At 33.4% G+C, this 15,815-nt stretch overlaps 2 protein-coding genes across 9 annotated transcripts in view; one reads left to right on the top strand and one right to left on the bottom strand.

Moving 5' to 3' along the window:
• Zasp66 (PDZ_signaling and DUF4749 domain-containing protein Zasp66) overlaps positions 1 to 15,815 on the bottom strand; it is a 175,045-nt gene that overhangs the window by 8,960 nt on the left and 150,270 nt on the right. For 4 of the 8 annotated variants that reach the window (XM_069849143.1, XM_069849144.1, XM_069849146.1 and 1 more), the window contains 3 exons: positions 14,294 to 14,382; positions 14,100 to 14,147; positions 1,680 to 1,818 (listed from right to left, as the gene is read on the bottom strand). In XM_069849143.1, coding sequence (XP_069705244.1) covers positions 1,680 to 1,818; positions 14,100 to 14,147; positions 14,294 to 14,382 — 276 coding nt within the window. The other 4 variants (XM_069849145.1, XM_069849147.1, XM_069849149.1 and 1 more) reach the window with 2 other exon arrangements.
• Positions 10,091 to 15,815, top strand: part of MICU1 (Mitochondrial calcium uptake 1) — a 343,655-nt gene continuing 337,930 nt past the window's right edge. The window contains exon 1 of the mRNA XM_069849135.1: positions 10,091 to 10,178. The gene's annotated coding sequence lies outside the window, so the exon portion shown is untranslated. The remainder of the gene's footprint in view (positions 10,179 to 15,815) is intronic.

Raw genomic sequence — 15,815 nt, 5'->3', positions numbered from 1 at the left:
AGTATGAGTCATGTGACAACGTAATAAAGGTAAAGTCATCCCACTATAGGAGCTAAGGCTTGCTCTCCCTGAAAACATTGTGTTTTATTCATTAACACCCTGTATAACACTCTATTTTGAAACATGCCATTATCGGACCGCCTCTACTGTCCTTCCGAGTGGTTATGTCGCATCACCCGTTTCTGCTGGCCCCTCTGTAAAGGCTAGTGGCTGAGCTGTTAGACTCTTTCCTGAAAATATTTGCCGTACGGAATTTTAAATCTACTTAATGTTACAAACTTCTTAATAGTACATTATGCAACGAGCCTATAATGGTAGTAATTAAGACGCGAGTATGTTTATGAAACGAGCGCAAGCGAGTTTCATAATTTTCATACGAGCGTCTTAATTACCATTATAGGCAAGTTTCATACGACTTTTTATGCTCGACCATATTTCTAACTTGAAATTATTCATAAATATCCATGTTATTCTTATCTGACTGGGGAGCGGAATTGACCTTGTGCAATATCTCGTAAATTGTGAGATGTGCGCAGACGCGAAAGTATTGATTTTTTCCGAGAAATAAATGTCATTGACCTTGATATAATCTAGAGAGTAAAATAAACATTAATCTTCATATAACCTTGAAATTGATTTAGACATTGAAAAACGAGATTACAAATTGAATTTATTTGAATATTATTTACAATTAACGCTAATTATTATAGTAACAGACATAATCTTCTGCGACAGTATTGGATTTCCAGCCTCCGTGACGTTTCGCTAGTTGTCTTTCGATTGCATATCCGAAAATAATCGATACTTGCGCTTTCATATTGGTACAATGGTGTTTTCTGATTGGTGGAACACCTGAACTTTAATGAATAGGTGTACTTTAATGAGGTCCATTAAAGGGCTGCTACCAGGTGTATAATTACTACAGTTCGGCATGGTCGAGCATAATAGAACATTATGCAACGAGACTATAATGATAGTAATTAAGAATCGAGTATGGATATTTATGAAACGAGCGCAAGCGATTGCATATCTGAATAGGTCGTGAATTGTGAGATGTGCGCAGACGCGAAAGTATTGATTTTTTCCGAGGAACAATAATGTCATTGACCTTGACGTAGTCCCGTTAAACTTGATAATATTATAATATTATAACCTTGATTATTGAATTCGACATTGAAAAACGAGATGACAAATTGAATTTATTTGAATATTATTTACAATTAACGCTAATTATTATAGTAACAGAACATAACCTTCTGCGACAGTATTGGATTTCCAGCCTCCGCGACTTTTCGCTAATTCGAGAATAATCGATACTTGCGGTTTTATAACGGTACAAAGCTGACTTGTCATTGGCTGAGGTTTTATAACGGTACAAAGCTGACTTGTCATTGGCTGAACACCTGTACTTTAATGAGTAGGTGTACTTTAATGACATGCATTAAAGGACTGCAACCAGGTGTATAATTACTACATTTCGGCATGGTCGAGCATAAAATAATTTAAAGAAGGAGGTCTCATTAAGTAAGCAACTGTCACGTGATTTCCCCCATTTCGGCGACCCTGTAACATATCCACTCGGACGAACACTAGGTGCTTTATATTTATACGCATTCCAAAATCTGAATTAAGTAATATAAAGTCCATGTCATGCTTAAAGTTCTTGCAGTGTCACTTACCTTGAGTTGTGCACTGGGTGAGAACACTCTGGTTTGGACTGGAACTGTCACCTCTTGAATATTGTCACCAAGTTCCGCTTCTTGAAGGGCTTTGAAGGTCTCTGACTTGGCCGGATCGTAGCTGAGTGTCTTTCTCAAGCTGTTTGTTGTACGTTTGTGATATGTATAGGGGGTGTTAGTGTTAGGAAAGTTTCGGTTATTAAAAAAAGTTTGAATGATTGCGTAAAGAATGTGCCAAACATATTTTACATTGTTTATTATTTTGTTAAGATAATATTAATACAAAAAAAATGGAATTTCAGTAAGAATGTTTAAGCAATTCATCAAGCATTTGAAAATGAACATTTGTATTGTATTGCATTATAATTTAATTATTTGTTTGTGTGGTATTCATTGTTTGTTAGTTTGTGCAATATTTGTTAATTTTGAATATTTAAAAATAAATTTTGTAATTGTTTTAAAATCAAAGAAAATAATTTGTCAATCATATTAGTATAGCAGTAAGCAAAATCAATGCATTAGAATACCACAATTCGTTGTCGTCATTGTAGTTAATGTTGCCACGGACGAGAAGGTTGTCCATATTGTTGTTGCGAGGTTTGTTGTTGTTGTTGTTGTTGTTGTATTTGTATTTTTTGTTTGAGGAAAGAGAGATCAATGAAAATACTACCATTAGATATGCAGAAAATGTTCAATTCAGTATAAAGTCTATTGTATATTATTCTAGTTCCTAGTATGATCATATTATTTGAATAACTAATACTAAATCTAATATTTCATATCTCTAACAATAACTGTCCCTATTAATTTTATCTTTAAAGAACACTAATAGAAACACATAGGCCTACTCATTCAGCCATTTTATTTTGCAATTATTTCATTTTTAGGTTATGTGATATTTACCAAATTAATTGACTTTTGAGAAAAAGGTAAAGGACAAAGATAATTAAATACTATTTCTGCTCAAAAGTTACATTTATCCTGAAAGAATTATATAATTAATTCCTTTATTTTTCACTAATTACATAATTATTGAGTAAGACTATTCAACTTTGATTTTGTACCAATCAATTTTGATATATGTAACTTCTTTATTAAATTAATATAGATGAGAATGCAATGTTACCTGATACTTTCTCCATTTATGTTATGTTTCTAATAAAAATTAATGTTTTTGAAGTTCTTCTTAGCACTATCTATAAGATTTATAAAACTGTTGAATAGTCCTATAATTTTTAACTGTGCAGGTAATATGAAAAAAATTGAATGTAACTTTAACACAATAATATTCTTATAAACCAACAAATAATATCATTAATGTTACTTTTATGAGTGCAGTTAGTATTTTAATTTAACGTAAGATTAAAATATCAAATGCATTGATTGAATAGTATAAGTTATTTACAAAATGGTGAGGTTTAAAGCAGCTTCTAAATTCAGAGAGATATATGTCTTAAAATTCAGCACTTTAATTTGTTCTGTTACCACCACTAAGTTTATAGGTCGTTTACTCCAAAAGAAAAATCCACAGTAGAAGAAAAAATTAAAATTGTACTTATTTTATTATGATATTATGGTTGTGTAGAATTATTTGTCTCTTTATTTGAGCTTTCATTACCCTACAAATTTCAATTTAAGAAAAGCAAGTCAGTCTTTGTAGTTAATCACATCTTTTGGCGTTAATAAGTACCGGTATTTATTTTCATAAAAGCTTCGTTTGTATTTATGAAATAATGGTGTGATCAGCTATAACAGTTGCATTAGAACAATCTCATTTAGAAAGTATGTTTCAGGTATTACGACAATTTAGGCCTATATAAAATATAATAATTTTAAGTGTAAATTTTCCTTTAATTTAATATTGTTGTATTCAATGTTTCATTGAGATATAGAGAAATTGCAGCAGATTTAGTGTACACTACGGGTAGGCGGAATACAGAAGGAAAATTCATTTAGAGATAAACCGTTACGTTAATACAATAGTCTACTTAGTCATTAATAAAAAGTAACAAATTTCCTGCAAGAAAGTTAGTTAGGATATTCTTCTGTGAGAAGAATGAAGGAAATAAATTATCTATCAGTCTGCTACTACTATTAATAACAATAATACGTGGCGTTTCAGCCCTTTAAGAGCCCAGACTGACCAGCCGGCTGCTGGCTTCACGCCCAAGTACCGAAGCAGAGGTGGACAATCATTCAATCAACATGGAGGTGTGATTAGCACGATGATCCCCCCAGCCGTTATAGCTGGCTTTCGTAACCGGATTTCGCTACGTATCATAGCTCTCCAAGTGCATCACGATGCTGGGCGGGCTTCTGTCTCATTCACTAGTCAAAATTTCATGAGAAAATTTCTTTTCCCGTGAGGATTCGAATCTGTGCGTATTTCATAACGCGAGTCCTAGGCAAGATGGCTTAGACCACATTGCCATGGCGTGAGTCCTGTCACCATTACAAGATAGAAATATAAAGTATTCCAGATACATTTTCTTATTAAGGATCTCACCGTCCTCTATTGAATATTACGTAATCAATTACTGTATGTAGCCATCACGTAGATACTTATTAATAGAAAAAAATTCGTTCCAGCACCGGGAATCGAACCCAGAACCCTCAGTTTGACGCGCTGAGTGCTCTTACCATCTGAGCTATGCCGGGATGCGATTCACAGCGCCGTCCGAACTATCCTCCTTTGTATCGTCGATGGCCTACTACCTGTATTTTAGCAGTCTTACTAATAAATCGTATATAGTTTTTATACGAGACTTATGCAGAGTTGAGACAGAAAACGTTACTAATAAACCGTGAATAAGCTATGGACGTATAAACAGGCTGTAACTATACAATGGGAATTGCTTTGCAGTAGTTATATACACGAAACCCCTTGTTTAAGCGTTGTATATAGCGAAAAAATGGCCACCTCTTTAACAGCTGTTCGTATCGACTGTCATTTTATGATGATGCTTACCTTGTAACCACAGAAGAACAAACCAAAGATCATAGAATTATTAGAATAATATTGCTGTAGCTTGTACTCTTTGACCAAAATGTAGTGTGGTAATCGATTAGAGCCAGTTGTACTATCGATATTTAACACGTCACACTAGAGCGCTCTACCGGATCCAGTAGAGAACCTCAGATATTCAATTACCTTTCGTAACGAAGTAATGACGAAACTATGACGTAGCTGTGTAACAGTTAAACTGTTATACACGACGTATGCAGTGATTATTAGTAAGGAATTTACACACGACTTATAAACGAGGTACTAATTGTATAAGACAGTTAAACGTCTGTATATAGAGTTTTTATTAGTAAGACCGCTGACATATATATTATATACAGGAGCGCATATTTAAATAAATAGCGTATTCTATTTTCTTTGTTCAATGAAATACTGAATATCAACATATAAATTCTCTCTGAATATGTAAATAATATACAACGTATAAAGCAAATGTCCATCAGTTGTTAAGTACTGTACAAGAACGACTGAATAGAAACCCAATCCGAGGAATTTTTTAATACAAAAATATTGAATGCTTTCAGCACATGTCAATCTAAATTATTTATAAAATGTTAAATTTAATTTTCTACATTACGTTTTCAACGCTAAATTAACATAAGTAATATTTAAAAAAAAAAGGCATCATAATTGGATGTTGAAATGAGTTTCCATTCAGCCATTATCATATTAACATATTTGATATATTACACATTATTTTACAAAACGTAACTTCATTATTCAGTTATAATAAAATTCAGTACACCGTGCAATCCTATGTTTATGTAAATAATTAATAATTTCACGTGTTTGAATCTACAATGTGAATGTTAATGTTGTTGCTTAACTTATTATTTTATAAATCGTGCAAGAATAACAGCAAATGTACTGCTGCGTTTTTAGCAGTTCATTTTTCCGTAACGTTTGACTGAAGGTTATTTTCAATATTTAGTAAAGTTACTGATTAAATGAGTTACCTGATAGATGCCCTTAAAAGATATTACCTGAACAGAGCAATCGCATGAACTTGATATCTGCATACCAAGAAAGTGACCATGCAACCTCACATCATGCATAACGCGTCTTGCAATTAAGTATCAATATTATTTGAAGCAGAGTGACTCGTAAACAAAATACAATTATTATAAAAGGAAGTTAAGTTGTTAATTGGTTGATCACTTTAAGATCAGTCATATTGTAACACTTGGTTCATTACATCACAGTAATGATTAGTGTAAAACCAAAAATGCTGCTCTGAAATAACAGAGTGGGCGGAGGTTAATTCATTATTGTCAAAATTGGAGCAAAATGCGTTGCTTGTTTCAGGCGTGGCTTCTGTTTGTGGAATTTACTTAAACAGACAAAATATAAATTCGGATAAAAATATCATATTACAAAAATACAGATCGTTATTCGATCGATATATTTGTATCCACAATTTTATTCTGAAGAAAACTTGCAGTGCATTAGTCTTTGTTGTTTGTCATAATATCCTTTATAAAATTTAGGATACATGTGTAGCCTCATAATAATAATAATAATAATAATAATAATAATAATAATAATACTAATAATACTAATAATAATAAATCACTGAACTTGTACCAAATTTTTGACGCTTGTATAGTTCATATTATTATTATTATTATTATTATTATTATTATTATTCATAATCATTATATCTCAATAACTCATATTTCATAAGATTACAGTGTTTCATTGTTGTGTGTTTCTGCAGTGTAGAGAGTTGAGTCGTAATTAATTATGGTGTCAGAGAGTCTATATTTCGAATGACTTTTAAAATCAAATTAACTTATGTATCTCTTTTAAGAAATTTTATGCTCGACCATGCCGAAATGTAGTAATTATACACCTGGTAGCAGTCCTTTAATGCATGTCGTTAAAGTACACCTATTCATTAAAGTTCAGGTTTTCGATTATTCTCGGATATGCAATCGAAAGACAACTAGCAAAACGTCACGCAGGCTGGGAATCCAATACTGTCGCAGAAGGTTATGTTCTGTTACTATAATAATTAGCGTTGATTGTAAATAATACTAAAATAAATTCAATTTGTCATCACGTTTTTCAATGTAGAATTCAATTTCAAGGTTACATCAAGTTTAACGTTTATCTTACTCTCTAGGTTATATCAAGGTCGTCGACGTTCGTTGCCCGGAAAAAATCAATACTTTCGCGTCTGCGCACACCTCACAATTTCCGAGATTGCACAAGGTCAGTTCGCTCCCCAGTCACATAAGAATTCCATGAATACTTATGAATAATTTCAAGTTAGAAATATGGTCGAGCATAAAAAGTCGTATGAAACTTGCCTATAATGGTAATTAAGATGCTCGTATGAAAATTATGAAACTCGCTTGCGCTCGTTTCATAAACATCCTCGCGTCTTAATTACTATCATTATAGGCTCGTTGCATAATGTACTATTATGTAGGGTTGTGTGTATAGTGATCAAAACTTAGCAATGGAGTCATATTTTTTTGCTGTTTTCCAGTATTTGATAAAATAATATCAGAATTTTAAATAAAAAAGAGAGAGAGAGAGATTTAAAGGAAAATAAATCGCCCGGTCTTAATTAAGGATGACCACGAGGATCCGGAAATTAATACCAATAATATAATGAATTAAAGAAGAATATTGTTGTAAAAATAAAGTTATTTATTTATGTATTAAGGTTGTATTCAGGCGTTTTTTGTCCCGAGGTATATTGTATACCAAGTTGGCTAGAAACTTTAGTTACACTCTTAATACCGGTAGGGCTATATACAAAATGTTATGCACGATAGGATAATTTTAATTTTACAAAGACAAGGAATGAAAATAATATATACGATTTAGACATTTAAATCGGGTTGAGAGAGAGAAATAAATCGTCCGGCCTTAATTAGGGATGACCACGAGGATCCGGAAATTAATAGCAAATACAAATTTAATTAATTAAATATGAGTAATGTTATAAAATAAAATGTAATAATTAAGCATCACTGATTATCAATTATAAAATAAAATCTTAAAAGATGACTTAAAAATTATACTTACTGTATAAATAAAAGATTTTATTTAAAATTAGCATATCCTTAATTAAGGCCTTCTGAGTGGTATAAATGAAATTGTATAATCTGCAGGGAATCTTTAAGAATTTGCGAGATGATTTTTTGAATTTCAAAAGATGATATTGATAATTGTTTTAAAAAATTATTTGTAAATTTTGGTAAAGAACTCCGAGCGAAATAAAGTAGGCCTAGGTAAGCATGCAACGACAGTAAGCAACAATAGAAATAACCTACACATTTTCTGATTTTATAACTTTCATGTTTCCAGATGTAGTTAATTTGTGAATAGATAAAGGAATAAAATATAATGAAGTGTGATAGCAGTGACGAGAAGGAGTTAATATCCTGCAGGTGGCCTTCTATGCCCAAGGTTGCGGGTTCGATCCCGGGCCAGGTCGATGGCATTTAAGTGTGCTTAAATGCGACGGGCTCATGTCAGTAGATTTACTGGCATGTAAAAGAACTCCTGCGGGACAAAATTCCGGCACATCCGGCGACGCTGATATAACCACTGCAGTTGCGAGCGTCGTTAAATGAAACATAACATTAACATTAATGTCCTGTACTCTATCTGATTTTGGGGATGCCGCGAAAAATGCGACTCTTAAGTTTGTTGCCTTTTAAATCAAAAGCAGTTTATGAAAACACGTACGACTTTGTGGAATGGTGCAAGAAGAGAAAATAATGTTTACTATAAGTACATGGAATGCGTAATGTTGGCACATTTTTCTGAACTATCGCAATCAAGAAAAGCATCTCCTTTATGGTCATAATATTCGATGTTAAAATCGACACTTTCAAGCAAAGACTCAAAATAAATCAATTTTAAGATTAAAATAATATGTTAACCGATAGAATTGGCTCAGAGATTCGCAATCGGGAGGTCCTGGGTTCAAACTCCGTTGGCGGGCGGTTGCCAATCTGTCTAGGGTTTTTTTATGGTTTCTCTCAGTCACAAAGACAAATGCCAGATTGGAAATTTACATACCATGATTCATCACCGCCTCAATCACCAATATCATGAACATTAATCAAAATCTAAAATCAGTTACATGAATACAAGCCATCTGCAACACAACAGAAATAGGAACTCAACAATAGTAAAAACCGCCTACTGGTATAGTCAAAGATTCTACGCACGCGATATGACCACAGATTCAAAGCGTGTAGAAATAAACTTAGCAGAAATTAATAATGTTATAGGCCGGCTATAAAATTGTTTCAGCATCTAGGTCTACGAAGTGCTCTTCATGCCCGCTTTTGAGGGCGATAATGCATAAAAATATTTTCGATAATGAACAAAGAGGAAACTTGCCACTTTATTCTTTGGAAAGATGTGATACAAATTGCATAGTGATTAGATTAAGTGCTTTGTAATTAAAGATGTGTCGATAATAGAATTTTCAAATTCTCAATACTGGTACTAAATTTAAGACATTATTCTTGTGACGTAAGCTTATTTGATACTTAATCTGTTTTATACTCTAGCATTAATAAACTAAAATATTTTATACGTATCTGAATTACAGCTGTTTATAATCGATGGTGTTTGGGTAAAGGGCGATGTCATAAAAATGAGTTCTGAGACAGATGAAAATTAAACTTCGGGCTCTTATTGCAAATAATTTTCTACATAAATAAAACAGATCAAATACTAATTAGTATTATTTTGTTTTTTGCACACCGACTTGCAGAATTTAATTTCTGTATTCACCTGGGGAAACTGAACTCCATTTGCGCAAAAAAATATTTAACTCCCTTTACCCGAACACCATTGAAATGTGCGTATTATTTAATTGGTAAGAAAATTAACAATCAAATTGGAAAACGTAAAAACATTATGCAAATCTGGCTTTCATGTAGTAGCTCCCTGTAAAGCAGGTTTGAATAATTTCAAGGAAAAATTGTTTCGGGGCCTGGTATCGATCCCGGGACGCTTGTGACGGTGTCTTGTATAGTTCCTGGGGTAGCTCCGTCGGTAGAGCGTTCACGCGCTAAGCGAAAACTTTGTTATTTAAATTATAGAAACTTTTAGACACGAAATAATATTGCATTGAGGTTGAAGTAATGCGGGGGAAAAAGTCAGAGGAGGCGTGTATACTAGAAGAACATTAAATTTGTCCCACAGTTGCTTAGTTATTAAGCCTAAGTTACACATTGCACAGAATCTGTAGGGTTGAGCTCAGATTCTTTGTTGAAACTGCATCGTACAATTTATTTTAAAACATAATAAATCAATCTAAGAAATTCTGAAATCCATTTGTATCTTTTAGATTAAAAATTTAAAAAACTTGCATAAACTATCCTACAGTATCTTTAAACACTGTCCATAGGTATCCCGTGAAAGAAGAGGACACGTTAACGGTCGAGAGAGGATGGTGCTGGGATCTGAGCTAGTGAGACATAGACGATCAGAATAAGGTAAGTGGTCGGATCATTATCCTGATTTCCATGATCATTTAACTATAAATTTTAACGAAGTGATACTCTTTTCAGCAATTTTAAAAATCGGTTTTCATGGTTCGCATAGCGAGTACTGGTACTATATTTTGATTATGCGATTATTGTGTGACGTTCTTCATTGTTAATTTTCTCATTAGAATCGTCGCAACATTATTAACTAATTATTGTTGCATTGCCGCTATTTGAATAGTGCAAAACATGACATATACATTTTTATTCTTTAGCCGCTACTGAACTTTTCCGTATGCATCATGAAGCTACAGAACACGACAATTTCGGTCCTAATGCCCCAAATTATTTCTAATTAGACATTGACTCTTCTTACATCTGCTTATGTTTAGTTCGTTTTCAGACTTACACTCTCTGATAGTTGTAATTTCAGTTAGTGAAGTAATTCACATTTTGTGTACAAAATCTTAATACCGTTGTCTTATGGGATGCTTTTTATAAATACGTCACTTGTAAGGTCTGATTTCAGATCAATTTTTAGTGGACGATTATCAGATTAAATTTTAAGTACTGGTATTGTAGTTACATTTTAATAATTTTTTTGCTTTATGCAGTTGATATTACTCAGTAAATGAAAACATAATAAATCGAGTTAATATCCGATGTTACAGGGGTTATTAACTATAAAATATATTGAAGAAGGGTTACTTAGTAACCAGCTACGAATAAAAAAATGAACTGCGTACTATTAAACCCAATCATTTGCTCTCTTGTTATTTAATTGTTTTTTTTGTATTGAGTGAACGGATTATCTGTGAAACGTAAGCACGGCGGAAATCCATCGGAAGGTTAGCTTGGCCATGGCCGTCATGTCGTGTGGTGAGGATCCCTGCCTAACGGGAAACGCAGAGCTGAGAGTTAATACTAAATCACGTGTTTGTTAATGGTTGTATACGGTCTGCTAATAAAAGAAAGGTGAAATGGAAAATGATAGACCTAATATTAATTCTGTTCCTGAACGAGCGTTTATATTTACCTATGATTCATGTGTTCGTGCTGAAACCGCTCGTGCTCTCAAGAGATTATTTCAAGAGAAATTCACAGGTGTTGAAGCTACACATTTTATTACGATTCATAACTTAGTTAATACATTTCATCATGAAACGGGAAATGTTCAAGATAATCGAAAAAGACTACGTACAGTGCTCGTAGAAGAATCTGAGTGACAGTGGATACCTGTAGACAATTCCTCTAATATCTCTTCGCAGTCTTTCTCAGCAAACAAGAATTTCCTACACTTCCGTACGAGAGACTATGAAATTATTTAAGGTAAAACTGCGTAAAATTACGGTGTTGCAAGGACTTAAATCGGGTGATACAGTACTTTTGAGTAGTTCTTGTGAATGAATTTTGCGTGAAGTGCATAACGGGGAAATTGATCCCAATGTCTTATTTTTTTTTCCTTACACTTCGCGCCGAAAGGAATGGGCCGATTCTTGGTTGTTAGAAATGAAAATTCCTACCGCGCTGTTCACACGTGTAAACGAATTGCACTTGAAGGTATAGCTATGATGTTTGTTCATTGAAAGTCATCTGTCTACAATGTAGTCAAGTTTGCGAGGTGTGTTTGCTCTTTGTTCCGTGAGTTGTGAGTTCTCCTCGGTGGAGTAATTCTTTTATTTTCGTCTTTAATTTATTTATTTTAAATGTTAAATGACATTCTTTAATGAACTTCGTTATGTCTGTCTAGTGAAAATTGGTGGGCAGTGTTATTATTATTATTATTATTATTATTATTATTCCTATTATTATTAGGCCTATTATTGTTGTTGTTGTTGTTAAATATCCGTTCAAGAGAACTGTAACTTACCAAGCGGTTTGCTAGGATTTTAATTTAGTTATGTACTTGTCTATTTGCAAAAGAGAACATGTCCAAAATAACAAAGTGTTGAAAAATCGCAAAAACTATAAGTTAAATTAAAATATTCATATATATTTATTCTAATTAGATCACTATTGATACATTCAGGATCCATGAACATTTAAATTTTTTAAGTCTGTTATGGTTTTTTTACTACTTATTTTACGTACACAAATAATGATGAAAGATAGCTCTACAGTCTTTTAGGGATATAGTTTAACAAATTTATAAATTCTCTGTAACAACACCGTTTTTTAATCACTTCACATAGTGGAGTGCTGTACTCGGTGTTACAGTGCAGGAGATGTGTCTTTTGTTCATATCTCTTTACTTCAATCATGGGGCAATCAAACAAGATATTTCACACTGGCGAGTTCTTCGCGGCAGGAATAAGTAGAATCGATGCCTGCTGGTATATTGAATCTGTCGAAGTAAGTTCCAAATTTCCCATGTCCAGAAAGAAACTGCGTTGATATTAAAGTAGGTTTGAAGTGATAGCTTTTGAGTCGGTCGTGAATTGTTGGGAAGTAAGTGTCTCTTGTTAATGATCCATTATGCTTGTCGTTCATCTAGTGTTCCAGTTTCGATGAATCTGTTGTCCTATTCGTTTCTTGATATATGATATTATGGGTTGTAGAGTGTAGGTAGGTTCTCTGCTGGAGGCAGCTGCTTTCGCTAACTTATCAGCTCTTTCGTTTCCTCTTACACCATCGGTGGGCAGTAATATTTTTTACAAGACTCCAATCACTCTGGCTTGCCCTGGATGCAGAATAACATATGCGAATCAGGGCAATAATTTATTGATGAAGTTGTCTGTCTGCCATCTTCAAGAGCAATGACGAGACAGGCCGTTTTATTTACAGGAGTATTGCTTGGGAGAGGGGAGTTTCTTATTTACCAGAGTTCGGCATATATTATAAAATATGTTGCGACATAAATATAGCTTTGCGAGACATATGATGGAAATGTTTAATTAAAAATAAATTGAGATTATCGGAGACTTGAACCTTGAACCAGTACACCTACTATTTGCTCGCTTTGTAGAACCGTGCCGTAACGATCTGCGCTACTGAAACTGGTAATAGATGGGCATAATCGTAGGTTTTCGTTTATATTCGCTTCCATTGATTTTTTATGTATCAATTTTATTATTATTTCTATCTTCAGAGGCCCCGATGTATCTAAAATCAACCTCCATTCGATTTTATAACATCGTTTCAGAAGAAAAATCGGCAAATTTAAATGGTTTAATTATGTTTCACATTGTGAACTACGGCTTTGACGAGACGAGCATGCGCAGTATTATGTATCGCTGTCCGCTGCCCATTTTTTTTGCCTCGAAGTGTAGGCCTACACGGCTATGTTAATACGTAAAAGTGTGGAAAATGGAGGTAGACAGTTCCAACATCTCCTTGTATGACATATGTTGAGTACATAACTTTTTAAAAATAAACATAAAATATTTTGTTCGCCGCGAGTTTAACCGCAAAATCTTGTTGTCGGCCGGGAGCATAAGCTCCGCGGCCCATGACTCTAATCCGCGCTCACGTTTCATAGATAATCCGCTCACTCAGTAGGCTACTCTTAAGTTATCGTAAACAACAAAGACTATATATGCTCTGATGAAATGGAGTTACATTTCATGAAAGAAGCCATAAATATATTTGCAGAGCCATCACCTTCATTACATCTCAAACCATTTCAGTAAAAATAATAAATTGCTGTACATTCCTTTGTAAAATTATGTTTTTACTAAATTAGCTGTGTAATGACTGTGATTTACGATAATTTTCGTGTTATTTTAGGTTAGACGAAATATATAATTTTGGATATTAGCAGCATGTCTTATCTGTAAGAGAAATTTATTACAGTATGCTAATAACCTCCTTTTATAATAATGCATATTATTCTGATCTACTATTATTTTGTTCTTACAACACTGAGCAACGTTTAAGAAGGCAGTGAGCAGAAAAAGATTTGTTCTGAGATTTGTCCAAGACTCTACTTGCCTCACTTTGCTTTGATTTCGTGGATTCAGCGTTGAAGTTCTTGCATTCCTAGGATTTTGCAAATCAAAATTGGACGCATTAAAATACCAATATTAAAGATGTCCTCTAACAACATATATTACCTCAATGTTGGTAATGGAGGGATCAAATATTTATAAGCAGGATAATGCATGCAGTTCGAATTGTAAACTTACGGTGTGATTCCTGTCTGTTGCTGGATGGTTTCGGCAATGTTCTGATCAGAGTACAGCCCAATTGGAGAGTTGAATTGTTTGTGCATCACCTGAAATTAGAAGTCAGTACTTATATAAAACTGCTTTGCAAGTACAATAATTCGTTGATGTGAATTAGTATGATAGCACTTAATGCTTTCGAGATTTTATGCTAACTCTAGATGGTCAGAACATATAGAACATAATCATTATTTTCACTACATCTCAGAGAAATAACTCTAGTGATCAACTACGTGGAATTTGTTCTCATAGTCACCATGAAGCAGAGAGCCTGTTTTCAGACGGAGGCCCCAATATTTCTTATATCGTATTTCTTATTTTAATTACGATTTATTTTTAATTTATGATTATTTTTTTCTATTACAAAATTTATATTAATGTGCTTAACATAGGAAAAGGTGACATGAATGTGTTTTTTTTTTTTTTACGATTAAATTTACGCCGTGCGTTGATTCTCGCTTTCTACTTTCCATTTTTGCCCGCCTCTTCAATTTTCTTGTAGTTTTCTTGTACTCATGTTTCTTATGACTTAATTTTTTGCTGATATTCTACTCTTTCCTTCCATTGTCTCCCGTTTAGTTGTAATTCCCATATTTTCTGGGATCATCTCTATTTTTACATTCTTGTCACATGCACATTCTAATCTCAATTGTTCCGAATTATTTATATTCATCTCCATTCTTGGTTTGGCTTCTCCCTTATTAGGGGAAAGTTGGGTAGTATCGGACATCGGGTAATATCGGACAGTGCGTTTCTTTCATCTACCACCAGATGGTAGTACCTGAATGACAAGGTTACGTTTCTGTATGCGACATCACAGAAACGTAACCATGTCATTCAGGTACTATCATCTGGTGGTAGATGAAAGAAACTCACTGTCCGATATTACCCAATGTCCGATACTACCCAATTCTCCCCTAATCTTGTTGTAATTTCGCTAAACTAAAATATGTGGCTAAGTAAACGTAACACGAAATGAAATTCTAATCCTCACTGTGTAGTTTCATTTTATTACGACGGTTTTTCGTATCCTTGAGAAAATATTACTTCAAATGTAGTGCACTACTTTAGTGAATTTTGTGGAGACAGTTGTATTGATTTGAAATATAATTTAAAAGAAAGTATATACAAAAAATCCGTCACCTAAAACATCAAGTTTAAAGTGAAAACCTTTGTCCCTTTTGGAATGTGACAGTATCTGTTTGCCTATCGTATTTTTACGTGTGAAATATTGGGGAAGTCTAGTGTTTAGAAAATTATAAGTTTTACCGGAGAAGATAGAAAGCAACAATAATTTTCTGTCTGCCACAAACTGCAGACATGGACATTTGAAACATATAAATGTTTACTGGTGATTATTTAATTCGACTTGATTTTCAAGTTTACATCCATATGCGCTTGTGTGCAGAATAGATTATCTCGGTTTAATTTTAAAATGTGATAAATAACAGTCACAAGCACGAATTATAAATTGTAAATTATA

The sequence above is a fragment of the Periplaneta americana genome, chromosome 16 (assembly GCF_040183065.1).
Source record: "Periplaneta americana isolate PAMFEO1 chromosome 16, P.americana_PAMFEO1_priV1, whole genome shotgun sequence".
NCBI lineage: Eukaryota > Metazoa > Arthropoda > Insecta > Blattodea > Blattidae > Periplaneta > Periplaneta americana.
This window is presented reverse-complemented; position numbering and strand designations above follow the sequence as displayed.